Consider the following 26,723-nt stretch of genomic DNA (forward strand, 5'->3'; position numbering starts at 1 on the left):
TTTCTACAACTTGATTGGAGTACACCTGAAAACCATTTTTTTGATGTTTTAGATACCATTCCACCTATTCTTCTCCAGTCATCAGAACGAGCCCGTTCTCCCCAAATGTGTTGTAGCGTCATACCCAAGAAGACTCGAGGCTGTAATCGCTGTCAAAGGTGCTTCAACAAAGTACTGTGTATAGGATCTGAATACTTATGTAAATGTGATATATACGTTTTTTATTTTTAATACATTTGCAAAAACCTGTTTTTGCTTTGTCATTATGGGGTATTGTGTGTAGATTGATGAGGGAAAAAAACTATTTCATCAATTTTAGAATAAGGCTGTAACGTAACAAAATGTGGGAAAAGTCAAGGGTTCTGAATACTTTCTGAGTGTAATATTAGGGAAACATTCCTAATATTGATTTGCACCTGCTTTTGCTCTCAGACCAACCTCAATTCATCGGGGCATGGACTCTACAAGGTGTCGAAAGTGTTCCACAGGGATGCTGGCCTATGTTGACTCGAATGCTTCCCACACTTGTGTCAAGATGCCTGGATGTCCTTTGGGTGGTGCACCATTCTTGATACACATGGGAAACTGTTGAGCATGAAAAACCCAGCAGCATTGCAGATCTTGATACACTCAAACTGGTGTGCTTGGCTCCTACTACCCCACCGCGTTCAAAGGCACTTAAATATGTTGTCTTGCCCATTCACCCTCTGAATGGAACACAGACACAATCCGTATCTCAATTGTCTCAAGGCTTGAAAATATTTGTTTCACCTGAGACGGAAGAGGAAGCGAAACATCTCACTCACTCCATTTTTTGGTTCATATACAGTCATTGAACTAAGCAGTCCAGACTCTGCTAATGCATTGGTGCCTATGGGAGAGCCACCCCATAAGCAGACCGGAACCGTGACCAATTTCCCCCGATTTACAGGGACAGTCCCTGATTTTGGTTGCCTGTCCCCAGTTAGAGCTGTGCCCGGAAATGTCCCCGATTAGCGCTCAGAAAGAAAAATGCATCTCTGTAGTTAAATTTAGTATAATATTTCAAAATTCAAATGCTGAATACAATCAAATTTGAAAATGTTGTATGTCCCTGTACCAAACACGTTTGCTCCCGTGGCTTCACTGGAGACCTTAAATGAGAATGTTCAGGCAAATGTTTGATTTATACGTTGTACCCATTGCATTAACCATGCCCTTGGCCAGAGAGTGTTGCATCCAGCATAGGCTACCCAACTTTAAAATGACTAGATAAGCAAAGAGGGCTAATCCATGTCTGTGTTATAATTACTAAAAAGTATTTGCAAGGACTATAGCAAAAATCTGTTAAAATTTTCCATTCCTTTTTTTTCCCGCACACATTTCTCACTGCACAAGTGTGAACATTGTGCCCATCACCACAAAGCAAGTAAAAAGCTTATATCGGTGGTCACTTACAACATTTAAGGCAGATTGTTCAGACTCAGCTGTTACACTAGGTGGCACTGCATGTTTAGGTTAATAGTTGCTCTCCATTTGCAGAAGGTATACTTACTTGAGCCCCTGATTCTTGTTAGAGACCTTATTCACTGAATATAACAAATGTGCACACTTTTGATATTGGTGGGCAATGTGAATGATGAAACTCATGTTTGTTCTCTCTTAACAATTGACCTAATTGAATTTTCTTCTGATGCCAATAAAGTCACAAGATCCCATTGCATATTTGTACCCATTTTTGATTAGAGAACATAATTAATTGGTCATCTAGTACGCATCACTGTTGTAATTATGAGATGGCCTCTTGAATACTCCCCCTGACCTACTGTTTGACTGCATTCCACTGTGTGAATACATTCTTGTTTGTGTGTTATGCAAGCTAATAGTTGTAGAGAAGCTGCCTGTCCTTTAGGTTTATCAGATAGGCATCCCTTTCTGTACAGAATGACTATCTGGTAAGTGTCTGATGATTGATTTCATCAGTGGTTATGTGACCATAGCATCATAATTGTCCTTGCAGAACATACCAAACTGAATTTTGTTTGTACTTGTTCATTGGTGTTTATAATCATATTGGCTAGACACCCTGACTTTAAAAAACAACAAATGGCTCAATCCTGGCTTTGTCATTGGGTTAATCTGTCGTCCACACCACAGCATCTTGCTTGGCTTTGGCCACCTTTGATATACTATGGCCTGTATAGTAGTAGTGTTATAAAGCACAGTAGGTTGTGTTGTGATTAATGAATACTTTACCGGCCTGCCACTTTTAAAAAACCCAATTGTAACAGGAATTACCTGATAGGAATCGAGTTGAACTCCAGTCCGGATAATTGTTTCCATCCCAAGGAGTTGAGGTTGAGGAGATAAGGATGTTTTTGTAGCATGACTGTTTCAAACCCCACGCAGTTACTGTGAGCATTATGCGGTCCAGGGTTTATTCCCCTATAGTGAGAGAGAGTCCAGGGTTTATTCTCCTAGAGCGAGAGAGAGACTCTACATCTAAATGTATCTCTCTTTATAGTCAAGATTCTGTCTCTCACACTCACTCTCTATCTGGTCTGTCTGTCTGTCTCTCACTCACTATTTCTTTGACCCTCTCTCAGCCCATCTTCTCTGTCTGCCCTCCCTCCGTCTGTCCGTCTGTGTCTGTCTGTCTGTCTCTCTCAATTTGATTCTCTCTCTCGCTCTGTTATGTCTCTAAATCTCTGTCACTGTCTGTCTCACTCACTATTTTTCTCTGTCTCCCAGTCTGTCCCTCTCTCTGCCCCCCTCTTTTTCACAATTTGACAAAAGTGAGAAGGATCATCGAAACCTTGTCATTTATTTCAGTTGTACAGTCATATGTTTAGTGAAAGGTTTGTAGAGGTACACATTGTTAGAATTCATAATGACTTAGTTCATGACAATATTCAAGGTTCTTTTTTGGAATCACATCACTCTCATTCACTGCTTCGTCATCACACAATAAATAAGTTATCAGCTGCATGAGATGCAAGGAATTGTTACTAGATCTTATGGGTCAAAGCAATGTCTGTCGTCAGTGACTTAGGGCAGAGATGCAGATTGTTCTGCTGTGTGTACGAAGTACAATGAGGATGTATTTGGCTGTATGTCAGTACACCTGATGTGGGTACATTTTGTGTGGCTGATGTTAGCTTTTCATAGGTTGACATTGGTAGTCCTTGACTTATATTCATAATTGACTGTTTATTGCAAACAATATCTTTAGTTACATATAACCTTTTATAAAATATGTACAGTACCAGTCAAAAGTTTGGACACGACTACTCATTCAAGGGTTTTTCTTTATTTTTTACTATTTTCTACATTGGAGAATAATAGTGAAGACATCAAAACTATGAAATAACACATATGGAATCATGTAGTATCCAAAAAAAGGTTGAACAAATCAAAATATATTTTATATTTGAGATTCTTCAAAGTAGCCACCCTTGATGACAGCTTTTGCACACTGTTGGCATTCTCTCAACCAGCTTCACGAGGTAGTCACCTGGAATGCATTTCAATTAACAGGTGTGCCCTGTTAAAAGTACATTTGTGGAATTTCTATCCTTCTACATGCGTTTGAGCCAATCAGTTGTGTTGTGACAAGATAGGGGTGGTATTCAGAAGATAGCCCTATTTGTTAAAGACCAAGTCCATAATATGGCAAGATCAGCTCAAATAAGCAAAGAGAAATGACAGTCCATCGTTACTTTAAGACATGAAGGTCAGTCAATGCGGAACATTTCAAGAACTTCGAAGGTTTTTTCAAGTGCAGTCGCAAAAACCATCAAGTGCTATGATGAAACTGGCTCTCATGAGGACCGCCACAGGAAAGGAAGACCCGGAGTTACCTCTGCTGCAGCATCGGAAATTACAGCCCAAATAAATGCTTCACAGAGTTCAAGTAACAGACACATCTCAACATCAACTGTTCAGAGGAGACTGTGTGAATCAGGCCTTCATGGTCGAATTGCTGCAAAGAAACCACTACTAAAGGACACCAATAAAAAGACAAGACTTGCTTGGGCCAAGAAACACGAGCAATGGACATTAGACCGTTTGAAATCTGTCATTTGCTCTGAGTCCAAATTTGAGATTTTTGGTTCCAACCGCCGTGTCTTTGTGAGATACAGAGTAGGTGAACGGATGATCTCCGCATGTGTGGTTCCCACCGTGAAGCATGGAGGAGGAGGTGTGATGGTGTGGGGGTGCTTTACTGGTGACATGTGATTTATTTAAAATTCATGGCACACTTAACCAGCATGGCTACCACAGCATTCTGCAGCAATACACCATCCCATCTGGCTTGCAGTTAGTGGGACTATCATTTATTTTTCAACAGAACAATGACCCAACCCATCTCCAGGCTATGTAAGAGCTATTTGGCCAAGAAGGAGAGTGATGGAGTGCTGCATCAGATGACCTGGCCTCCACAATCACCCGACCTCAACCCAATTGAGATGGTTTGGGATGAGTTGGACCACAGAGTGAAGGAAAGGCAGCCAACAAGCGCTCAGCATATGTGGGAACTCCGTCAAGACTGTTGAAAAAAAAAGCATTCCAGGTGAGGCTGGTTGAGAGAATGCCAAGAGTGTGTAAAGCTGTCATCAATGCAAAGGGTGGCTACTATGCATTTATTTTGATTTGTTTAACACTTTTTTGGTTACTACATGATTCCATATGTGTTATTTCATAGTTATGATGTCTTCACTATTATTATAGAATATAGACAATAGTAAAAATAAAGAAAAACTTTTAAATGAGTAGGTGTGTCCAAACTCTTGACTGGTACTGTATGTTAATGGATCTGGTTATTACCAGTGTTATTTAGGCTGATCACTTGATAAGAACACTTATATTTCAAGTGCAGTTAATCAGGTTGATTTGGCAGTGAAGAGGTTAATGACATGAACACTGAATAGAAAATGTGTTGCTACACTATGGACATTACTGGAGAGTAAAGACATATAACACGATATTCCTGTGTTAAGTTGACAAGTTTTGCATGTACAGATAGTGAGGATATAATAAATAAATAACTTTGCATTAGATAATGTACACCATTTATTCTGATTGCCCACTTTAGACCAGAGGCCACACACATTGTGCATGAATGTCTACGGTGTATTACTGTTACACATCTGCAATCATTCCTGGTTGTAAAGAAAGAGTTTATCCTATTGTACACAGTATGCTGTGAGCGTGTTGGTGGCAGACAAGGACAGGATACCTCAGTTCATGATGATGATTTAATGCTGGGTTGCAGTGAACAGTCTTCCTCAGGGTGCTGTGTTGACACAGTTAGTCTTCAAGTCTTGTGATCTGGACCTTTAAACTGGTGCCGCTCCCAAACATCCAGGCCAGCCAAACCAAACTGCCCAGTTCAGTTCTCCTCCTCAGGGTCTTGTAAATCTTCCTTGCTCATATTCACCAGGGCCAGTGCATCTGCATTATTAGGTTGTTCTTTGTGCAGTATCATCTCAGCCATTCCAATCTCTGCTCAGTCAGTTGTGAAAGTCACTGCTGGGGTCGGCCTTTTGTTGTTTTGAATTTCTTGAGATTCGTTTCCAAATCTTTCACCCATCCTTTTCCTGTAATGTGAAACTGAGTGAATAAGGATAAATTAGAATTTTTGGGCTTACTGTATTGAGTCATATTCCTGTCATTTTTCATATTCTGAGACACTGTCATATTCCAGACTTTGTTAAAGCCTATGATTCACTGAGAACTAAGAATGTCATTTTGGTTAATGAGAATTTATTTAGAGGAATGTTGATGCCCTATTAGCCAAAATATACTAAGCACAATTTACTGTAATGGTTATAAAAAAGAGCAATTCAGAACCATCAGAAAGTGGTTCTTGTAAGCAATGGTGAAATATTGGCTATACCTCAAAATACATTACAAAATAAATTACATTTCAAAGTTTAATTTAAATATGACTGATTTACACTGACCCCCTAAAATAATACAATTGGTTTTGTTTTTCCTGCCTTGGGGAAGATGAAAACATTTTTACATTGATATGACATAACTTTTTGGGAAATGTATATATATTTTTGAAATAATGGAATTGGAATTCTTAACATTGAGATCAACCCTGAAATCGATCCAACCATCTTATGTGTCACTTGTGATTTAAATCTGCTTTGCAATATCAGACTTGTTGTTTATCCCATCGTCCCATGAAATCCCAAGCACGTGTTGTTCTTTACTATTAAAGCATCTAGACAAGAAGGCCAACTGTCTCATCAGGAGATGATGTGTTTGTTTGACTTGGCAAATGCACATTGGGAGAGATGACTCTAACATGGTGGAAGGAGGTTGAAATGTGTAACCCACATTACCATATTGAACATTATGTGATTTGGGTTCACTTCAGACTGGGGAACAATAACAGTTTGTTTTACTGCTTATTTGATTTAGAGCTTTTGAATGTGTCTATCCTGATTGATTAATGCCCTTCCTATTCCCATCAATCACTTCATGGTAGTGTGTACTCTAAGGGTTCTCTTTCCCACAAACATACTCCCTGCTCAACCAATCCTTTTATCAAAATGCCAGAGATTCTGATCCTATCAACTTTACAGTACATGTCTACACAGGAAAATATAAACAATGCCCACCATTGCTTTGTTGGAGAAATCTAGAGAAGTACCCTCATCCCTTATACAGCAAGTATTGTCCTTTCACGTGGACTTCTGAGGGAAAGAATTGCCTGTGTAGTTTAAAACTTTGTTAAAATTTAGCTTTCGCTCCATCCCAAAGTCTCATGCAGAGACATCCATCATTTGAGTGAAGTGTATTTTCTTTTACAGTACCTGTCAACAGGGTAAAATGTACTTTGTGGTCAGAAAGTGAGGTGGGGCCAAAGGGATTATTTTGCAATCCTGTCCAGTATAGTGGAAGTGCCAAATATGTTGATTCCAATGATTGATGGCATTAAAATATTTCAATCAAGTTGTTTGCAGTTTCTTAAGAACCACCTGGAGCACATATGGTTCCTTACCATTAAGAACCTTCGAACGCGTAAGTTGGAAAGAAACAATCGATGAGATAAAGTTAATTTAAATTACTTGCCATTTTTTTTAAACTTTACTCAGCTGTAGACAGTGAAGTAAAACTTTGGCTTAACATTTGGATTTGTCCCATAGTGAACTGCTTACTCAACTCCCACCATTTTCTTCTTGATGCTTTAGATGTAGGATTGGATCAGATACTCACATTACCATGCTCCTCTTATCCTGTTCCTCATTTTATGCTCCCCGAGGTTTGATCCCATCCTAATCCAACAAAAGACTCCTAATCTATATTGTGCAGGTCTCAGTTATTGTCAGTGCTCACATATTAAAAGGGTAATGCTTGGTCTGTCATGGTCGACTGCACATTAAAAGAGCTCTTTTGCAATGGCCTCTCTTAGAACGGCATTAACATTTTGCAGTTGTTCTTTGTATAGAATCCTGACCATACTTTTGATATACAATACTTGTCACTCGCTGTAATCTGAAAAAGTGACCATTGTGTTAAAGATTGTACAATGTGATTTATTTGAGACAGAATGGAAAGGCTTAGCCTTAGTGCATTCATCTGTAAGCAGATCAATTTCCTGTTTCACTAGTTATTTTTTGTGACTATCCTGCATGCCTGTAGTATAACTGGAATGTATGTACAGTGTATTTCATGCAGCATTGATCCTGTCATGAGAAAAATCAATGAATATATGAACTGTTATGACTAGCCTTTCTAAACATTGACTGTACTTACAATGGCATTTTACAGTTGATAATGCTGTTTAACTGACAAATTATCTAAAACAGAGTACAATGTATTTGTTTATTCATATCAATACAGTGCTGCATTCTAGTCTCCAGGAGCAGGGATGTAGATTTCACACTTAGCTGTGTGGCATTACACACTCAGCATGCAGTTCTATTAAAGGACTCAAGCATCACCAATGTCTGTTTAAAATAGTTCTGGTGGCACCTAAAGTGTGTATAAATGTTTTACTCAGTCATTTGGAGTAATAAGCCAATTTTGGCAGGTGCTCTGAGTCACTCAGTATATTAGGCAGGCCTGCAGATGGACATATTTCCACCGCCTCTACGCTTCGTGGATTCTATCCAAAAGCTATTTCTTGCCTGATATAGTTGCCATGCCAAACAAATGGAAGCTGAAACAACAACAGAATTTCAGAGGGGTAAAAGTGTAACGTGTCTGAGCAATTCAATTTGCTTTGAACATAAACATTTGAGAGTTGTGTCTGAGTTCACACTGCCACAACATGTTGGCGTTCATTACTTGTTGTGATGCCTCGTGAGTGCTATTTCACGAAAGCCATTACTGAACTGAATATAGGTGCTGCACAGAAACTTCTTAACCTAGGAGTTCTGCGGATTTCATGTGATATTGTCACGCCCTGACCTTAGAGAGCCTTTTTATGTCTCTAGTTGGTTTGGTCAGGGTGTGAGTTGGGGTGAGCATTCTATGCTTTGTTTTCTATGTTTCTTTATTTCTATGTTTTGGCCGGGTATGGTTCTCAATCAGGGACAGCTGTCTATCGTTGTCTCTGATTGGGAATCATACTTAGGTAGCCCTTTTTCCCTCCTTTCAGTGTGGGTAGTTAACTTTGTTTGTGGCACTATAGCCCTGTAAGCTTCACGGTTGTTTCTTTCGTTTGTTGTTTTGTTGGCGACATTTTAAATAAAAAGGAAATGTACGCTCACCACGCTGCACTTTGGTCCACTTCTTTTGACGGCCGTGACAGATATCCATGCGATGTGAATTCTAGGAATCTTTCATCTGCTGTATTTTGGGAGGGGGATTTGATAACCATGCCTGACACACTACATGTTTCTTTTGAGGGACGTGGTGTTTGGATAATGCCTCAGTCTCAGTTGCATGGTAGCATACAGCAAGAGTTTAGTCCATCAGCCATCAGATGGACATTACTGTTCCAGACACAGCCCACAAAGAATTTCCACAGAAAGCTGCAATAGGTTCCCCTTTTTAAAGCCCTGGTATGACTCTGTCAGATGGCAATTTAAGCCATAACCTTTTAGTGCCAGGGCAAACACAAAAGTCAGTGCCACATGATTGCTAATGATTGCAAAGCCATTATAAAACCAACCTCTCTTCTAACATGCGTTTATAGAAGCCCTGAATTGTTTATGCTTAATTAGTATGATAATCAAACATTACATTTTTTGTGATAACAGCTTCTTTCTATTATACAGTCTTCCTCCTTTATTCCCATGGCTGAACGGTGCTATTCTCTCAGTTAGGCTCCAGTGTTAACAAAACAGCTATGCACTCTTTGCTGAATGGCTCAATTGAAGATAACAATGAAATGGTGCTCCAGAAATCAAACTTGCAATATTGATTGTGTTGGCCTTGTATAATCAAACAATATTAGGGCACATTCAAATTAAAAGCATCTTTATTTTTTTTATTAATTTCAGGCCTAAGGCTTTTCTCAAATCGAAATAAAAGCAAACCCTGCTCTAGAATTCTGAAGTTCTTCATGGCATTTAGTTCTTCATGGCATTTAGTTCTTCATGGCTGCATTTACACCTGCAGCCCAATTCTGTTCTTTTGCCACTAATTGGTCTTTTGACAAATCAGATCTTTTGCCAATCATTGGGAAAAATATCAGCATTGGGCTGCCTATGTAAATACAGCCTATGTTGCTTTTTAATAATCTGTATGTTGGGAGAAGTGTTGACTAAAAATGTATCTTTATTTTTTTCTGAAAACAAATACCCCACTGCCGTGCTTAAAGATAAGATTGACACAGAGGAATGTGTGTTCTATCACTAAGTGTTTTCCTCTCTCATTACAGTCTTATCACCTTCCCCCTGACCCATACCGAGCAGGCCACTGCAGGCCACTGCTTATGAAAGAGAATGAGTATGTGATAACTATTACAAGAGGCTGTATGTAGCGCTGCCGCACCATGAGGACTAATGCAGTAGCAGCTGTCACTCTATAGATCTCCAAACAACATTACTGTTTGTTATGAGAAATTCTGAGGACATTAACTCATTTGTTTATTTTGCTGCTATGCGTGCTAGTTAAAAGACTACTGTATGGAATTAACAATTTCCATGTCCTATTCCGTAAATGTCCTATTCCTATACTACATGATGTCCTATTCCTATACTACATGATGTCCTATTCCTATACTACATGTCTTATTCCTATAGTACATGTCCTATTCCTATATTATACATGTCCTATTCCTATTCTGTACATGTCCTATTCCTGTACTACATGTCCTAGTCCTATACTACATGTCCTATCCGTACTTGTCCTATTCCTATACTACATTTGAGAGAAAAAATTATTACCATGAATTGCCCATGTGGCATCGACTTTGTCAAGAACAATGTATAAGCAGTCATTTGTACAAAACTCAGACTATTCCCTATTTAGGGCTGTTTGTCATGCACTTTAATATGAATAGTTATTCATTGTTAGTATTGTCCCACTGACGTTTCAAAGACCTCTCAACCATTATGAGACCGTCTGAGGTCAATACAAGCCCAGACAAACGATCACCCGGCTCCGAGTCGGGGCCAGCCATATCTAACCTGACATGTCCTCTATTCTTCTATCTAAAGTTTGTGCTGACATCACTCTTTGATCCCCGCTGTTGTCCCCTGCCTGTGTTCCAAGGGGTTGGGGAATAACGCTGCCTAACTCTTCCTGCTCATTTCCCCTCTCTCACACACACACACACACACACATATATATACAGTCCTAGCTGTCTCATTGTTTCTATTCTGTCTGCAGTGTGTTTGACACTTCTGTGACCATCACACACACGAGACAGACTGAAATGAATGAGGAGCACATGGTGTCTGACTATCCTGCCAAATCAAGTCCTAATCATGAATAATATCCTCTCAACCTGCCTCTGATCTGTGGGAGTGTCCAGAAATAGCCCTGTCTGATCACAACCTGCAGCAGACACAGACCCCTGATTCATGCCGTGTCCTAGCCCAGTGGTTCCCAACCTTTTTCAGTTACTGTACCACCAACTGAATTCTGCTCTGTCTGGAGTACCCTTGAAGTAACCCTCATGTGCAATTTACCAGTAGGCCTATGGTCTCACGAGTCTTCTCAAGTGCCCCCTGTGGATAGGACAGGTACCCTCAGGGGTTCTAGTACCCCGGTTGGGAATCACTGTCCTAGCCTAACCACAGATCCCTGATTCATGCCGTGTCTTAGCTTAGCAGCCCTGCCTGCCGAGGTAATATGGTGCACACGCTTTATCATCCACATTCGATATACTGTCATAGCCACGGCCCGGTTTGTCTGAGACACATTGATCTTACTGACATTATCAAATCTATCTCAAAGCATTGCAGTGCGGTGTGAGTAGTATTACACTGAGCTATAGCCTTCTTTCTCAGGCTGAACTGGACGGGCTCTGCTCCTTTTAAGGAATACTTTTTATATGCTCTTAAAATGTCTCCCATGTTCCTGCCCAATTTATTGGATCTATCTGTAAAAGACCTCAGAGATGGCAGCATAAAAAAAAGCGTCTGCTAAATAACATGTATCGAGAAACAAATGTGACGATGCAAATGAACTGTTTGGATAAATAAAATTGTAATTGCATGTCACCAGCCTATACATATTAGTAGACAATCATCAGCTCCGGAGCTTTTGAAGTAATCTTTAGATCCAGTAGTGCATGTGTGAGAAGAAAGTGCATTCATAACGAGTCCTAACTGCCCCCAAACCCCCGCTGGAGATCAGTAAAGATAACATAGCCCACTACCCTTCAACTGATGCAGACAGCCATGAGTGCCCGCACTTGCTATGTGTTACACCCACCTGCCTCCTTCCCTGTGTTTGTGCTTTTATTTGCAGATTGGGGACAGGTGGAGCTGATTGGGTCGTTAAGGTGACAAGTTGCACCTAGGTTTGGGATCAACTAGGAGATAAAAGTTCCTGGTGTCCAGTCTTGGCTCTCTCTCTCCACAAGCACCATTTTGTGTTGTGATCTGGTTGATCATGTTTTGGGATTAGGTGCACCCTTCAACACTTACACACATTTTCCCTTCATCCATGCATCTCCATTACATCCCTCACATGCCTACTTTCACACTTCGCAGGTTAGTTTTCCTTTGTAGTTTTATACTTTGTTATTTAATAAATATTTTTTGTTACTCAACTGCTAATGTGTGGACTCCCTTGCTTGTCACCATCTAAGAGCCAGGTTGTGACATATGGTTGAAGTTGTTAGAGGGAATTGGTAGTCATTAAAAAGGAAACCTGATCCCAGCATCTGTATAGTGTATGGAGTGACTCTGCAAATTGGATTGGTTTGGTAAGACATGTTTAGCAGTCCAACTGTAACCAAACCGTGTGCTCCCTTCGCCTACTTGTCTTGTAAATAGCGTCTCCCAGTGAGTGGAAGTCTTGTGGCCCAGTGATAAAGCTTTATCAGCTGCGGGTGGTGTTGGACAGGCTGCAGAGGGGCCCCAGCAGAGGCATACAAACCGCTAAACTATTGGGAAGCTTCTCTATACAGGCTAAACATTGATCAGCTCATGATGCTCTGCATGAGACATTCACACTTTCATTTGGTACAGTTTGGACATACTTTACTGTTGTGTATTTTTATAATGCAGCGCCTTTTTCATCAAAGATGTTATATTCATGTTTTCTTAGCTATTTTAACCTTCAGGTTCTAAATTGATAATCAACTGGTAGTTAAGGTCCCACAACACAGTAAGATCTGGTGTTAAAGAGCATGGTAGCGTACAGCTATATATACAAATCAAATCAAACTTTATTTGTCATATGCGCTGAATACAAGTGTAGACCTTATCATGAAATGCTTACTTACAAGCCCTTAACCAACAGTGCAGTTCAAGAAGAAAATATTTACCAAATAAAGTAAAAAAAATTATAAAAAGTAACACAAAATAACAATAATGAGGCTAAATACAGGGGGTACCGGTACAGAGTCTGTGTGCGGGGGTACAGGTTAGTTGAGGTAATTTGTACATGTAGGTAGTGATGAAGTGACATAGATAATAATCAGCGAGTAGCAGCAATGTACAAAACAAATGGAGGGTGGGGTATCAATGTAAATAGTCCAGTGGACATTTGATTAATTGGTCAGCAGTCTTATGGCTTGGGGGTAGAAGCTGTTAAGGAGCCTTTTGGTCCTAGACTTGGTACTCTGGTACCGCTTGCCGTGCGGTAGCAGAGAAAACAGTCTGTGACTTGGGTGACTGGAGTCTCTGACAATTTTATGGGCTTTCCTCTGACACCGCCTATCATATAGGTCCTGGATGGCAGGAAGCTTGGTCCCAGTGATGCACTAGGCCGTATGCACTACCCTCTGTGGTGCCTTATGGTCAGATGCCGAGCAGTTGCCATACCAGGCATGATGCAACCGGTTAGGATGCTCTTGATGGTGCAGCTGTAGAACTTTTTGAGGATCTGGGGACCCATGCCAAATCTTTTCAGTCTCCTGAGGGGGAATAGGTTTTGTCGTGCCCTCTTCACGACTGTCTTGGTGTTTGGACCATGATAGTTTGTTGGTGATGTGGACACCAAGGAACTTGAAACTCTCGACCCGCTCCACTACAGCCCCATCAATGAGATTGGGGGCCTGTTCGGCCCTCCTTTTCCTGTAGTCCACGATCAGCTCCTTTGTCTTGCATCGAGGGAGAGGTTGTTGTCCTGGCACCACACTGCCAGTTCTCTGACCTCCATCCTATAGGCTGTCTCATCGTTGTCACTGATCAGGCCTACCACTGTTGTCATCAGCAAACTTAATGATGGTGTTGGAGTCTTGTTTGGCCACGCAGTCGTGGGTGAACAGGGAGTACTGGAAGGGACTAAGTACACCCCCTTGAGGGGCCCCAGTGTTGAGGATCAGCATGGCAGACGTGTTGTTGCCTACCCTTACCACCTGGGGGCGGCCAGTCAGGAAGTCCAGGATCCAGTTGCAGAGGGAGGTGTTTAGTCCCAGGGTCCTTAGCTTAGTGATGAGCTTCGTGGGCACTATGGTGTTGAACGAGCTGTATGAATAGCATTCTCACATAGGTGTTCCTTTTGTCCAGGTGGGAAAGGGCAGTGTGAAGTGCGATTGAGATTGTGTCATCTGTGGATCTGTTGGGGCGGTATGCGAATTGGAGTGGGTCTAGGGTATCCGGGCGAATGCTGTTGATGTGAGCCTTGACCAGCCTTTCAAAGCACTTCATGGCTACCGACATGCTACGGGGCGGTAATCATTTAGGCAGGTTACCTTCGCTTACTTGGGCACAGGGACTATGGTGGTCTGCTTGAAACATGTAGGTATTACAGACTTGGTCAGGGAGAGGTTGAAAATGTTAGTGAAGACACTTGCCAGTTGGTCCGCGCATGCTTTCAGTACACATCCTGGTAATCCATCTGGCCCCGCGGCTTTGTGAATGTTGACCTGTTTAAAGGTCTTGCTCACATTGGCTACCGAGAGCGTTATCACACAGTCATCCAGAACAGCTGATGCTCTTGTGCATGCTTCAGTGTTGCTTGTCTCGAAGCGAGCATAAAAGGCATTTCGCTCGTCTGGTAGGCTCGCATCACTGGGCAGCTCGCGTCTGGGTTTCCGTTTGTAGTTCGTAATAGTTTTCGAGCCCTGCCACATCCGACAAGTATCAGAGCCGGTGTAGTAGGATTCAATCTTAATCCTGTATTGACACACTGCTTGTTTGATGGTTCGTCTGAGGGCATAGCGGGATTTCTTATTAGTGTCCGGGTTAGTGTCCCTCTCCTTGAAAGAGGCAGCTCTGGCCTTTAGCTCGATGCGGATGTTGCCTGAAATACATGGCTTCTGGTTGGGATATGTACGGTCACAGTGGGGACGACGTCGTCGATGCAATTATTGATGAAGCCGATGTCTGAGGTGGTATACTCTTCAATGCCATTGGATAAACACGGCTACATATACAGTTACATATACAGCTACATATACAGTTACATATACAGCTACACATACAGTTACATATACAGCTACATATACAGCTACATATACAGTTACATATACAGCTACATATACAGCTACATACAGTATACGGCTACATATACGGCTACATATACAGCTACATATACAGCTACATATACAGCTACATATACAGTTACATATACGGCTACATATACAGTTACATATACAGCTACATATACGGCTACATATACAGCTACATATACAGCTACATATACAGTTACATATACAGCTACATATACAGTTACATATACAGTTACATATACGGCTACATATACGGCTACATATACGGCTACATATACGGCTACATATACGGCTACATATACGGCTACATATACGGCTACATATACGGCTACATATACGGCTACATATACGGCTACATATACGGCTACATATACGGCTACATATACGGCTACATATACGGCTACATATACGGCTACATATACAGTTACATATACAGCTACATATACGGCTACATATACGGCTACATATACGGCTACATATACGGCTACATATACGGCTACATATACGGCTACATATACGGCTACATATACAGCTACATATACAGCTACATATACAGCTACATATACAGCTACATATACGGCTACATATACGGCTACATATACGGCTACATATACAGCTACATATACGGCTACATATACAGCTACATATACAGCTACATACAGTATACGGCTACATATACAGCTACATTTACAGCTACATTTACAGCTACATATACAACGACAGAAGCACAAAATTACTGATGTGGATTTTTTGTTTCTCTAAGATATTTGTTTCTTAGAGAAAAACCATGGACATCTGATAGTAATTTGTATAAGGTTGACATGAGCTGGATTCAAAGATGGATTACAGGTAACATAATATGATACCAGCAACTAGTTAATCTACAGTGTTTAAACAAATTACTTTGATATTTATGGATCAAGATAATGGAAATATGCATATTACATTTCCCATTATGTTACAATGTTATATTCCCACATCAGCTTATCTTTGAATATGTAAGCATTGAGTGTATTTATTTATTGTACATGGTTCTGCCAAATCTATTTTAGTCGGACACAGCACCTTGATGTATTCAGAACTTATCCAAATATGGATTCTCCCTGATATTCAACATGCATGCCCAGTGAGCTCTATGAAACATGTGCGTGAAAGATTCAAAGAGATTGTTTGATTTACCAAAAACTTATCCCGTCTCCCAAAGGAATACCGCTAAAACTACAGATACGATCCTAAACATGCCCTCTGGATTGCAGCAATTCAACCCACTCCTGATGTGATTGCATTGTTCCATTTTTATTTTCATTCTTAAATAGAGATGTATTGAATGATTGACAGTACACACGCACGCACGCACCCACACACACCCACACACACACACACTTGTAAAAATGCTTATTTAACTTATGGTAGTGTATTGCAACAATATGACAGGAAAATATCAGATATCAATAGGCCTACATTGAAAAGACAATTAGGACTAAACTGAAAATGTATAGCATCTACATAATTTCTATTCCTGTACTTTGGTTGATTTCATTTCATTGCCCATACTATTTGATCTGTCTTTATTTTACAAGCAAATCTTTTCAGTTCAGAGCTTGCGTTGGTTTACAGTATGCTTGCATTTTTTGTCATAAAACTGTCATCATTAATTCACTTTTAAAGTGATTTTCTCTTTAATACTTAACTGAAATAATTTAAGTCACTTAACTTTTTTTTTCTCATTTTGATACGGGAGGGTTGAGAATTAGTCGCCTTGCATGACAACAAAAAGCTTGTCTTTCACAGTTTTGGGGATTTCTAAACATTAAAAAGGTTCCTCTCGCAGTATTTGATGGTATTAGCAGAGAAATAGGGACATTTGAAGTTCAGAGTGTCCTACTTAACAAAAGATCTGTTGTGTTTTCTCAGATCATTCTTCACAGCTGTAGACCGCTAAAGATAAGAGGAGCCCTAAAGTTTAAGAAAACAATTTAATGCTCACATGTCAGACCACTGATGTAATAATTTTCTCCTACTACCACAGACATTACACATTTACACAGATTCCCAAACATACTGCCTGTCTTAACTGTGCCTGAACTGTGCTGTGGGCAATAGACCAAAACTTTAATCAGAGCTAAAATGTGCACAAGCATTTCATTTTGACCACACTGAGCACCTTACATGACTTAAGCACATGTAGACATGGACCATAGTGTCTTCTCAAGATTATCATTACCAAATCTAATAGTGCAAATGCTGAAACGTGAAAATGTGAGTTGGGTCGTTCCACAAAATGAGGGACTTTTGCATCCCTTTGATCTTTTAAGCAGACATTGTGCACCAATATTGAATTTTATATTCAATAAAGTTCCCTTTAAAGACCCAGTACAGTCAAAAACTAGATTTGTTATATTTCCACACTGAGGTTGGAATTTAATGTCAGGGCTGTTTGAAGATTGGCGCTCAGTAGTGTGTTGTATTGGATTTGCACCAAACATAACACTTTGTATTCAGGACAAAACATTAATTGCTTTGACACATTTTTTTGCAGTGTTACTTTAGTGGCTTATTGCAAACAGGTTGCATGTTTTGGAATATTTGTATTCTATACAGGCTTCCTTCTTTTCACCAATAGTGGAAAAAGTACTCAATTGTCATACTTGAGTAAAAGTATAGATACCTTAATAGAAAGTTGCTCAAGTAAAAGTGAAAGTTACCGAGTAAAATAATATTTGAGTAAAAGTCTAAAAGTACTTGGTCCTAAATATACTTAAGTATCAACAGTAAAATGTGTACATCTTTTCAAATTCCTTATATTAAGCAAAGCAGACGGCACCATTTAATTGTTTTTAGGGGCACACTCCATCACTCAGACATAATTAACAAACGATGCATTTGTGTGTAGTGAGTGCGTCAGATCAGAGGCAGTAGGGATGACCACTTATTCTCTTGATAAGTGTGTGAATTGGACCATTTTCCTGTCCAGCTAAGCATTTAAAATGTAATGAGTACTTTTGGGTGTCAAGGAAAATTTATGGAGTAAAAAGTACATAATTTTTTTAGGAATGTAGGGAAGTCAAAGTAAAAGTTGTCAAAAATAGAAATAGTAAAGTAAAATACAAATACCCCCAAAAACTACTTAAATAGTACTTTAAAGTATTTCTACTTAAGTACTTTACGCCCCTGCTTTTCACTCAGTCAATTAAGTTAGTATTGTGGATTAACTACAATGTGGTTGATCCATCCTCAGTTTTCTCCTGTCACAGCCATTAAACTCTGTAACTGTTTTAAAGTCACCGTTGGCCTCATGGTGAAGTTCCTGAACAGTTTCCTTCCAAGTGTAATGCATAACTTCACCAGGCTCAAAGGGATATTCAATGTCTTATTTTCTTTGTTTTTATCCATCTACCAATACTGTAAGTGCCCTTCTTCGCGAGGCATTGGAAAACCGGTCTGGTCTTTGTGGTTGAATATGTGTTTGAAATTCACTGACTAAGGGACCTTACAGATAATTGTATGTGTGTGGTAAAGAGATGAGGTAGTTATTCAAAAATCATGTTAAACACTATTATTGCACACAGAGTGAGTCCATGCAACTTATTATGTGCTACTTGTTAAGTAAATGTTTACTCCTGAACTTATTTAGGCTTGCCGTAACAAAGGGGTTTAATACTTATTGACATTTAAGCTTTTAATTTGTATTAATTTGTAAACATTTCTAAACATCATTCCTCTTTGACATTATGGGGTATTGTGTGTAGGTATAGTGATACAAAAACTACATTTAATCTATTTTAAATTTAGCTTGTAACACAAGAACATTTGGAACAAGTCAAAGGGTTTGAATACTTTCTGAAGGTACTGTATCTCAAAAGCCACTGAATTGGTGGAAAGACCCAGTTATCTGTGCAATTTTTAAAAAATGCATTGTTTATAGTATTTTACTGCATGGAATGAGAAAATGTAGTGTGCAAAATTTGAAATCATAACAAGAAGAAACTTACAATAAATGTTCTGGTTCTGAGAAGTCACTGAACTGTGTGATGCCATTGGAGTGTGGGGGTCCTGGGGAAGGTTCCAAACTCTTATAGCTGCTCTGACTGCTGGCCATGCTCTCATCACCCTCAGGCGTGGCAGCAGCAGGGGGCTTCTGGAAAGAGGCCGCCCCTGCCTCAGCCGAACCCAGGAAGCAGGGACATCGTGTCCGCAGCTCCTTGTAGAAGATGTTAAATCGTGGGGTGGAAAACCAGGGGCAGCCCAGTAGGTTCTTGAAAGCAGTGCGGAACTCAGGGCTCCTGCAGTAGATGATGGGGTTGAGGCCAGAATTGATGTAGCCCAGCCAGTTGAGCAGGCGGAAGATCTCTCCAGGGGGCACATTCCTGTCAAACACGTTGATTATGTTAGCCACAAAGAAAGGCAGCCAGCAGAGGGTGAAGGTGCCCATGATAATGCCCAAGGTCTTGAGGGCCTTGTGCTCCTTGATAACCGTTAGCCGTGAAGGCCTTCGTCTGGAGCTCCTCTTGCGAGCTGAGCTGGTGCTGCTTGTGCTGCAGGAGCCTCCATAGCCCAAGGGCAGGATGTTGTTACTGTGGTGGCTCAGCTGTTGCGTCTGCGGCACTTGGTACTCACTCTGGAAGCGCAGACGGATCTTGTCTATGAGCTGTACCTGTCGTGTGGCTATAAGGAAGACTTTGGCATAGACAAATATCATTATGAGCAAAGGGATGTAGAATGACACTACAGAGGATATAATGGCAAAGGTCCGGTTGATCAAAAAGTCACAGCAGGCAGGGTCCTGATAGCACAGCAAGGCCTTCGGGTCATCCTCTGCTCGCCAATACTGGTTCATGATGGGCACAAAGGATATCAGAGCAGACACAATCCAAACCACACACACTATTAGCCGGGCACGCCACTTATTGAGCAGAACCTTGTGCCTGAGGGGCCTTGTAATAGCAATATAGCGGTCCACTGCAATCACGCAAAGAGTCTCAATGCTAGCCGTGACACAGAGCATGTCTACGGAGGTCCAGAGCTCACAAGAGGTGTCACTCAGCTGCCAGTTCCCCGTCAGCACTATGGTGGCCCCCAGAGGGACCACCAGGACCCCCATGATGAGGTCAGCACAGGCCAGGGACATGATGAAGATGTTAGTTATAGTCTGTAGCTGGGATGTGCGTGCTATAGCGATGATGACCAGCAGGTTGCCCACCACGATGGTCATGATGATGATCACCAGCAGTAGTAAACTCCAGGGTCCCGCTGCAGGATGATAGGGTCCTGTATTGTTGAGGAAGGGGGTCACAGTGCTGTTGACCGCATAGAGCACTGTGCTACTCAAGTTGAAATCCATCTTCATAAGCAGAGAGATACACAAAGTGAAATATATTTTTCATGTATTATGTGTAAAAAATTACATTTTGTACTAGCATTTTTAAAGTCAAACTCACAAGAATTTGGTCTCTCTATGTCACATCCTCTCGCTTCTATTCATTCAAAGCAAACGTAAAACAGCTGGTCAGTGTCCAGATCCTCCAAACACTACCAGTGGTTTATGGATGTCTGTTTCCAAAGACCAAAAAAGGTTGTTGAGAAGTTCCTCTAATGTCGCTGACAACAACATGTTGTCTTGTCAGTGCAATGCATCCAAAATGTACAAATTAAAATAAAAAATACTTTACAATCCTTTTTGCTTATTTTGCCTTAGTTTTATACATCCATGGAGAGGATAGTGAAATAAACAACCAATTCAAGAAGTAAAGAAAAACTTTTCAAAAAGAAGGCCAACCCTTATACCTGTGAAATAAATCCAATCATACATACTGTAGTATTTGGCTGGAGCGCTTTTCGCTGTGTGTAATATGAGAGTGATGCCACACTGTCGAGAGCAAGCAGCTGTGACGCTGCTGCAAGAACCACAAAAGTCCACCAAGTAGCTGCCCCTCCCTCTTTGAGTGTTTCTCCCTCCCTATCTCTCCACCCTTCTCTCTCTCTCGCTCTCACTGCGCTCTCGCGCTCTCTCTCTCTCTCTCTCTCTCAGAGCTGTAACCCAGAGTGCAGGTCGCCCTCAGCCTGCACTGGCTTTAATCACACCCTAGCTGAGGGAGGAGCTGTGAAGTGTGCCTGCCTGTGTGTACTGAGACACTGCTAGTCTTGGAGCAATCTGCTCATACTGTACAGTCACTACCACATACTCAATCCCCACTGGGCACACACTGGTTGAATCAACATTGTTTCCACATCATTTCAATGAAATAACGTTGAACCATTGTGGAATAGATGTTGAATTTACATATGTGCCCAGGGGATAGAATTTGAATTAAACCAATCACAGGCGATTCATGCCTGGAAAACACTCTAAGATACTCACTTTCAAAACCTAGCAGGTATCTACTAGTTAGTAGATCATTCTTGTATGAGGTAAGGTTTCATTCAGTGTGATCAAGTGCTGCAGCTTCTGGTGTTCCTTTTTAGTCTTGATGGAGCATTGCCGGAGGTTACGTGATTTTACTGTAGGTTAACCCATGACTTTGCTGACATCACCTGATAGTGCCCACGACTTGACAGACTTGTTCGTTGCTGGCCCCATTAAGATAGACAGCTCCCTTTTATTCTGTGGCCTTTAAATTATGTAACCGATTAATCACTGTCACTTGCATGCTGTACAGACCTTTTTGAGTTGCTCTATATATTGTTACAGATGGTATTGGAATTGCACAAAAAACGTACAAAAGTTCACATATTGTTTGTCACACTTTCAGTCCTTCCTCATTCGCTGGAAAATTCATACCATCACTTCTAATCCCTGAGGAAAATTGATAGGTTTCTTGACTGGGCATGTGCTTCAGTTGTTTGTTGACACACTAACACAATTTGTGGTAACGTTTCTCTAACAAGTGTAGACCGCAAGTCAGGACACCCCCAGCTGAAAAGGAAACCAGTGCCCTCCCTCTGACTTAGTACACCAGCACTAAAAATAATAGATTGTTATCTTGACATGACTCACACCAGCTAGTACATTGAGGAAGAACAATCAAGCAAATGCCTGGCATGCCATCCACCTCAGATAGCCGTGGGGGTGCTATGGGGTGTTGTCATCGTAGTTCCTTCTATGGACAGTTCTCTAACAGAAGTTTCCAAATGCCTTTTACTAACTCAGTGTGTATCTGTCACAATGATAATGTAATTTCTGTTTCTCTAATTCAATTGGGGTGAGAACAGTACTGCCCCTTGCCTTTTTGTACTCCAAAACAAAATAATGTTTACATAAATCCATTGCTAATTAGGAACTTGTTTCTAGGAAATGAAAACCGGCTTCTGACTGTTTTTTATCTTGGATAAACATTTGGATTTATGTTTGAATTATTCAAACGTTCAGAGGAATACAAAACAGAACATGAGGGACTCCTCTGCTAAAATGGTCATTAATAATGATAAGAAACATTAACTATTTACTTATGACTTTCATAGATCACGATCTTCACTGACGCAGCAGCTTAGTTTAGGTACCTTGATCAAGGACATGGCTGTAGGATCAATCCGTTGCTGATGCAGTAACTCCTTTACTGGCTGCAGGGAAAATTGGTGGTTTAAATAGACGATGTATCAAACCAGAGATCAGATGACTGGCATCTCTTCTTTTGGGATATTACGTCCTTTATGGATTCCATACCAGTATAACAGTACTGTATGTTTACTGATTTGCCTTTATTAACCATAGTAAAAAAAAAAAAAAAAGGTGAATTATATATGTACAGTGTATGGCTGTCTGCATCTGTACTCATTTGTTATATGGGTAATAAATGCTCTCTCTAAAGTAAATGTTCCATTAGGGTCATTCCAACAATTTGGTGCCTTTTGAGAAGTGTGGCTTTTTGATTTTACCTAATTTTAACATTCTGTCATGAAGAGCACATGTTCAACTTCATAAAAAACATGTTTATATAGTAAGTGTTTATTAAGTGCCAAATAAAGTAACAGAATTGACTGTAATAGGGTTTACCATTTAAGCTTAAATCAGCCATAAATCCCCTTGTGACAGGGGGAATGGAAGCTTGTTGTGTGCAACAGGGAGTGGCAATTCAATTCAAGCTTCACAAAATTGTTTTTATTGTTAAAACATTTTTAGCCTGTCTCTGGGCAACAGGGTTAACGTATTATGCTCGAGCTGCTCAGTTTTCCACCACAAAACACCAGAAAATGGCCAAAAAACAGTACAACCAGCTCATATGCTTTTATACTATGATTTGACTGTTAGATGTTCAATGTTAATTTTGAAATAAATATTTAAAAAGGAATAGTTTCACCATATTAAAATGAAAATTCAGTTCACGTAACAGGGTTGACCTTAAAATGAGGGTCAGAAGTAAATGAATCACGAATAATAATCTTCAGGAATGACTTTGTCAGAGCAACAAAATAAATACATTTTACAATGGATTTTACAATGAAGGTCAAACTTGGAGAAATTAAGGGGGTTAAATGGATTAAAATCTTCCTAGAGGTGACACAGGGTTGACGGAGAGACATGTCAAAATACAACATTTTGGCACTGGTAATAGATCATTTGTTGTATTACTTGTGAGGCACAGCTGAGTGAGCATAATAATAGGATTTTTTTTACTGGATTGATGCCTGCATCTGATGATCAGTCTGAGGGGAGGAAGGGAACAGCGTTGAGGTCGCCTCTCACCCGACTCACCGTCCCTCCTCTCTCCCGCCCTCCGCTAAAAAAAGGGGACGATGTCTTCCAGCTGACTGGCAAAACTTAACTTAAGGTTCACTGCATTATTTCTGACTCATGCACCAATTCATGTTGTTACTCCTATAACCAGAAAAAGTGAAATATTCCTTTATATTAACAAAGACACAAGCTGCAAATAATTACAACATAAGTTTATCGAAACACTTTTCTATACATTCATTGCAGCTGCAGTGCTGGTTGTAGCGTGAGTAGAAGTAGCAAACGTGCATTTTATGGTTTATAAAACAAAGAGTTGACAGTGCTGAATAACAACTTAAACATGAACTTACTCATAAAAACAGCAGCTCTTTGCTGTATTTCTTGAGTCTCTCTCTAGTCATGACTTTACAACTTTTGAAATCTCACATTATCAATTTTGCTGTGTGTTCAAGGTTTCTTTTTACAGTCTATGACACAAGGAAACTGTGCAGACACGGTGATCTGTGCCATTTGATTGGCCAGCGGTAGACCTATAGGTGCCCTTGATTTGCTCTCTGGACCTGCCGGGTAAGCATGGTTAAAAATGGGAACACTTTGCCTTCCTGATGCTAAAAACAAAACAAAAAAATTGGAATGCAAGGTTTTATCATTGGGTTTTTTACAGAAATGTTTGGTGATCGACTAGGAATGGCTTGGAGATCACGATCGACCGGTTGGTGACCACTGTTTTAGATGCTTACCGGTAATTGAATTGTAGTTAAAGCATGTACTGCTCCCTGTCACCATGATGCATTACCACTAACTCTCTCAGTGCCCTCTCAGGAGTGAGTCCCTCCCTCTTCCCCTGTTCCCTCTAATGTAATTCTTTGTCCAAGGCTCTGTGGTGCTGTACGGCTCAGAGAGGAAGCAGGGTAGTGGGGAGGGCAGAGGTGGAAAGGCAAGAGGAGACAGAGCACTGAACACAGTGCTTAACCTTGGTTTTGGCAGAGAGGCCGGTTTCAAAGGCATCAGGGTAGAGACTCAGTGACACCGAGATGACAGCTTGACAGCCACTCGTTTGTCTTTGCGTGAGAATATGCCATGGATGAATCCAGAGGTGGTGCTAGTCCAGTGGGGCATGGTGACTGGCACAGTCTGAGGTGTTGATTGAGGAATGGGCCTGATATGGGTACAGCTTTCTCACCCTTCCACACTGGACAGGCTGTTTACATTTCTGGAGACTGCTCGCCCCTATCATGGCTGTGATGCATTTCAAACAAATGCTACTTGGGCAACTTGTGGCATGTAGCCTAAGCCAAAGATAAATAACGGAACATTGTCTCCTAAATTACTGAAATGTATCTGTTTTATTGTGTTGACCTCCCCCCTCTTTGCAGTGAACTTATTTTTAATTGGGTAATTCCAGAGTCATTATTCTGAATTAAGGCCTTCACATAAACATGACCTTTCCAACCAACTAGTACCATATTGTTCAAGCCTTTTTACTGAAGAATGTGTTTGTTTCATATTTTATTTTACTGTCATCTTATCCAGAGTGACTTACAGTAGCTAGAGCATACATTTTCATTTGTACTGGTCCCCTGTAAGTATCAAAACCACAACCCTGGTAGTTGCAAGTGCTATGATCTACCAACTGAGCCACATGGGATCATATGATCGTGTTTTGCATTTCGTGTTTGCTTTCATGTATGGTGTAATTTGTGTATACTGTACAGTGCCTTCAGAAAATATTCATATCCCTTGACTTATTCCACATTTTGTGTCTTACAGTCTGAATTCAAAATGGATCAAATACTTTTTTCCCCTCACCCATCTACACATAATACCCCATATTGACAAAGTGAAATCATGTTTTTAGAAATGTTTGCAAATTTATTGAAAATTTAATTCAGAAATATCTAATTTACTTAAGTATTCACCCCCCTGAATCAATACTTTATAAAAGCAGCTTTTGCAACAATTACAGCTGAGAGTATTTCTGGGTAAGTATCTAAGAGCTAAGAGCTTTTCTCTAAGAGCTTTTCAAAATTCTTCAAGCTCTGTCAAATTGGTTGTTGATAATTGCTAGACAACCATTTTCAGGTCTTGCATAGATTTTCAAGTAGATTTAAGTAAAACTGTAACTCGGCCACCAAGGACCATTCACTGTCTTCTTGGTACGCAACTCCAGTGTAGATTTGTCCTTGAGTTTTAGGTTATTGTCCTGCTGAAAGGTGAATTCTTCTCCCAGTGTCTAGTGGAAAGCAGACTGAACCAGGTTTTCCTCTAGGATTTTGCCTGTGCTTCATTCCATTTATTTTTTATCCTGAAACTCCTCTGTCCTTAACGATTGCAAGCATACCCATAACATGATGCAGCGACCACTACGCTTGAAAATATGGAGAGTGGTACTCAGTAATGTGTTGTATTGGATTTGTTCCAAACATAACACTTTGTTCAGGACAAAACGTTAATTGCTTTGCCACATTTTTTGCATTACTTTAGTGCCTTGTTGCAAACAGGTTGCATGTTTTGGAATATTTGTATTCTGTACAGGTTTCCTTCTTTTCAATCTGTCAATTAGGTTAGTATTGTGGAGTTTTCTCCTATCACAGCCATTAAACTCTGTAACTGTTTTAAAGTCACTATTGGCCTCATGGGGCATTGAAAAACCTCCCTGGTCTTTGAGGTTGAATCTGTATTTAAAATTCACTGCTCGACTGAGGGACCTTACAGATAATTGTATGGGTGGAGCAGTGACAATTTTAAAATGTAAATCTTGGCGGGGCAAACAAACAAAAAAATGTTGGGGATGCATACGAGCAAAGACACTACACAACACAACACTAAACAATACATTTTTGCACTATAACGGTGACAAACGGTGTTCACATACTGTTAGGGCGTACAGCAGTCCCAACACCTTACCCCTGCTACACCTGGCTATCAGAGGAGCCTTGTCTGGAAGTGAAACAGTTAATTCAGCCTCATTTACTGCCTTTAAAAAAAACATAGCCGATAATTGAGATGTACAAAATATGGCATAAGGGGACG

At 40.4% G+C, this 26,723-nt stretch overlaps 1 protein-coding gene across 4 annotated transcripts; it reads right to left on the reverse strand.

The window, feature by feature from the left end:
• Positions 1-2,784: 2,784 nt before the first annotated feature.
• LOC139576790 (beta-1 adrenergic receptor-like) lies at positions 2,785-20,964 on the reverse strand. Of its 4 annotated transcripts, none has more exons than XR_011675173.1 (3): positions 19,012-20,964; positions 5,219-5,579; positions 2,785-4,528 (listed from the first exon to the last, which is right to left on the reverse strand). XR_011675173.1 is itself a non-coding variant. In XM_071403256.1 (3 exons), exons 2-3 carry the CDS (start codon positions 20,358-20,360, stop codon positions 5,489-5,491), a joined length of 1,440 nt encoding a protein of 479 aa, XP_071259357.1. In that variant the 5' UTR covers positions 20,458-20,964; the 3' UTR covers positions 2,785-5,488. The 4 variants fall into 4 exon arrangements, 3 of the variants coding, with proteins under 3 accessions (XP_071259357.1, XP_071259356.1, XP_071259358.1); XM_071403256.1 differs by having other exon boundaries at positions 2,785-5,579; positions 19,012-20,360; positions 20,458-20,964; XM_071403255.1 differs by having other exon boundaries at positions 2,785-5,579.
• Between the last annotated feature and the right edge of the window lie 5,759 nt (positions 20,965-26,723).

This window comes from Salvelinus alpinus, chromosome 5, assembly GCF_045679555.1.
Source record: "Salvelinus alpinus chromosome 5, SLU_Salpinus.1, whole genome shotgun sequence".
NCBI classification, from domain to species: domain Eukaryota; kingdom Metazoa; phylum Chordata; class Actinopteri; order Salmoniformes; family Salmonidae; genus Salvelinus; species Salvelinus alpinus.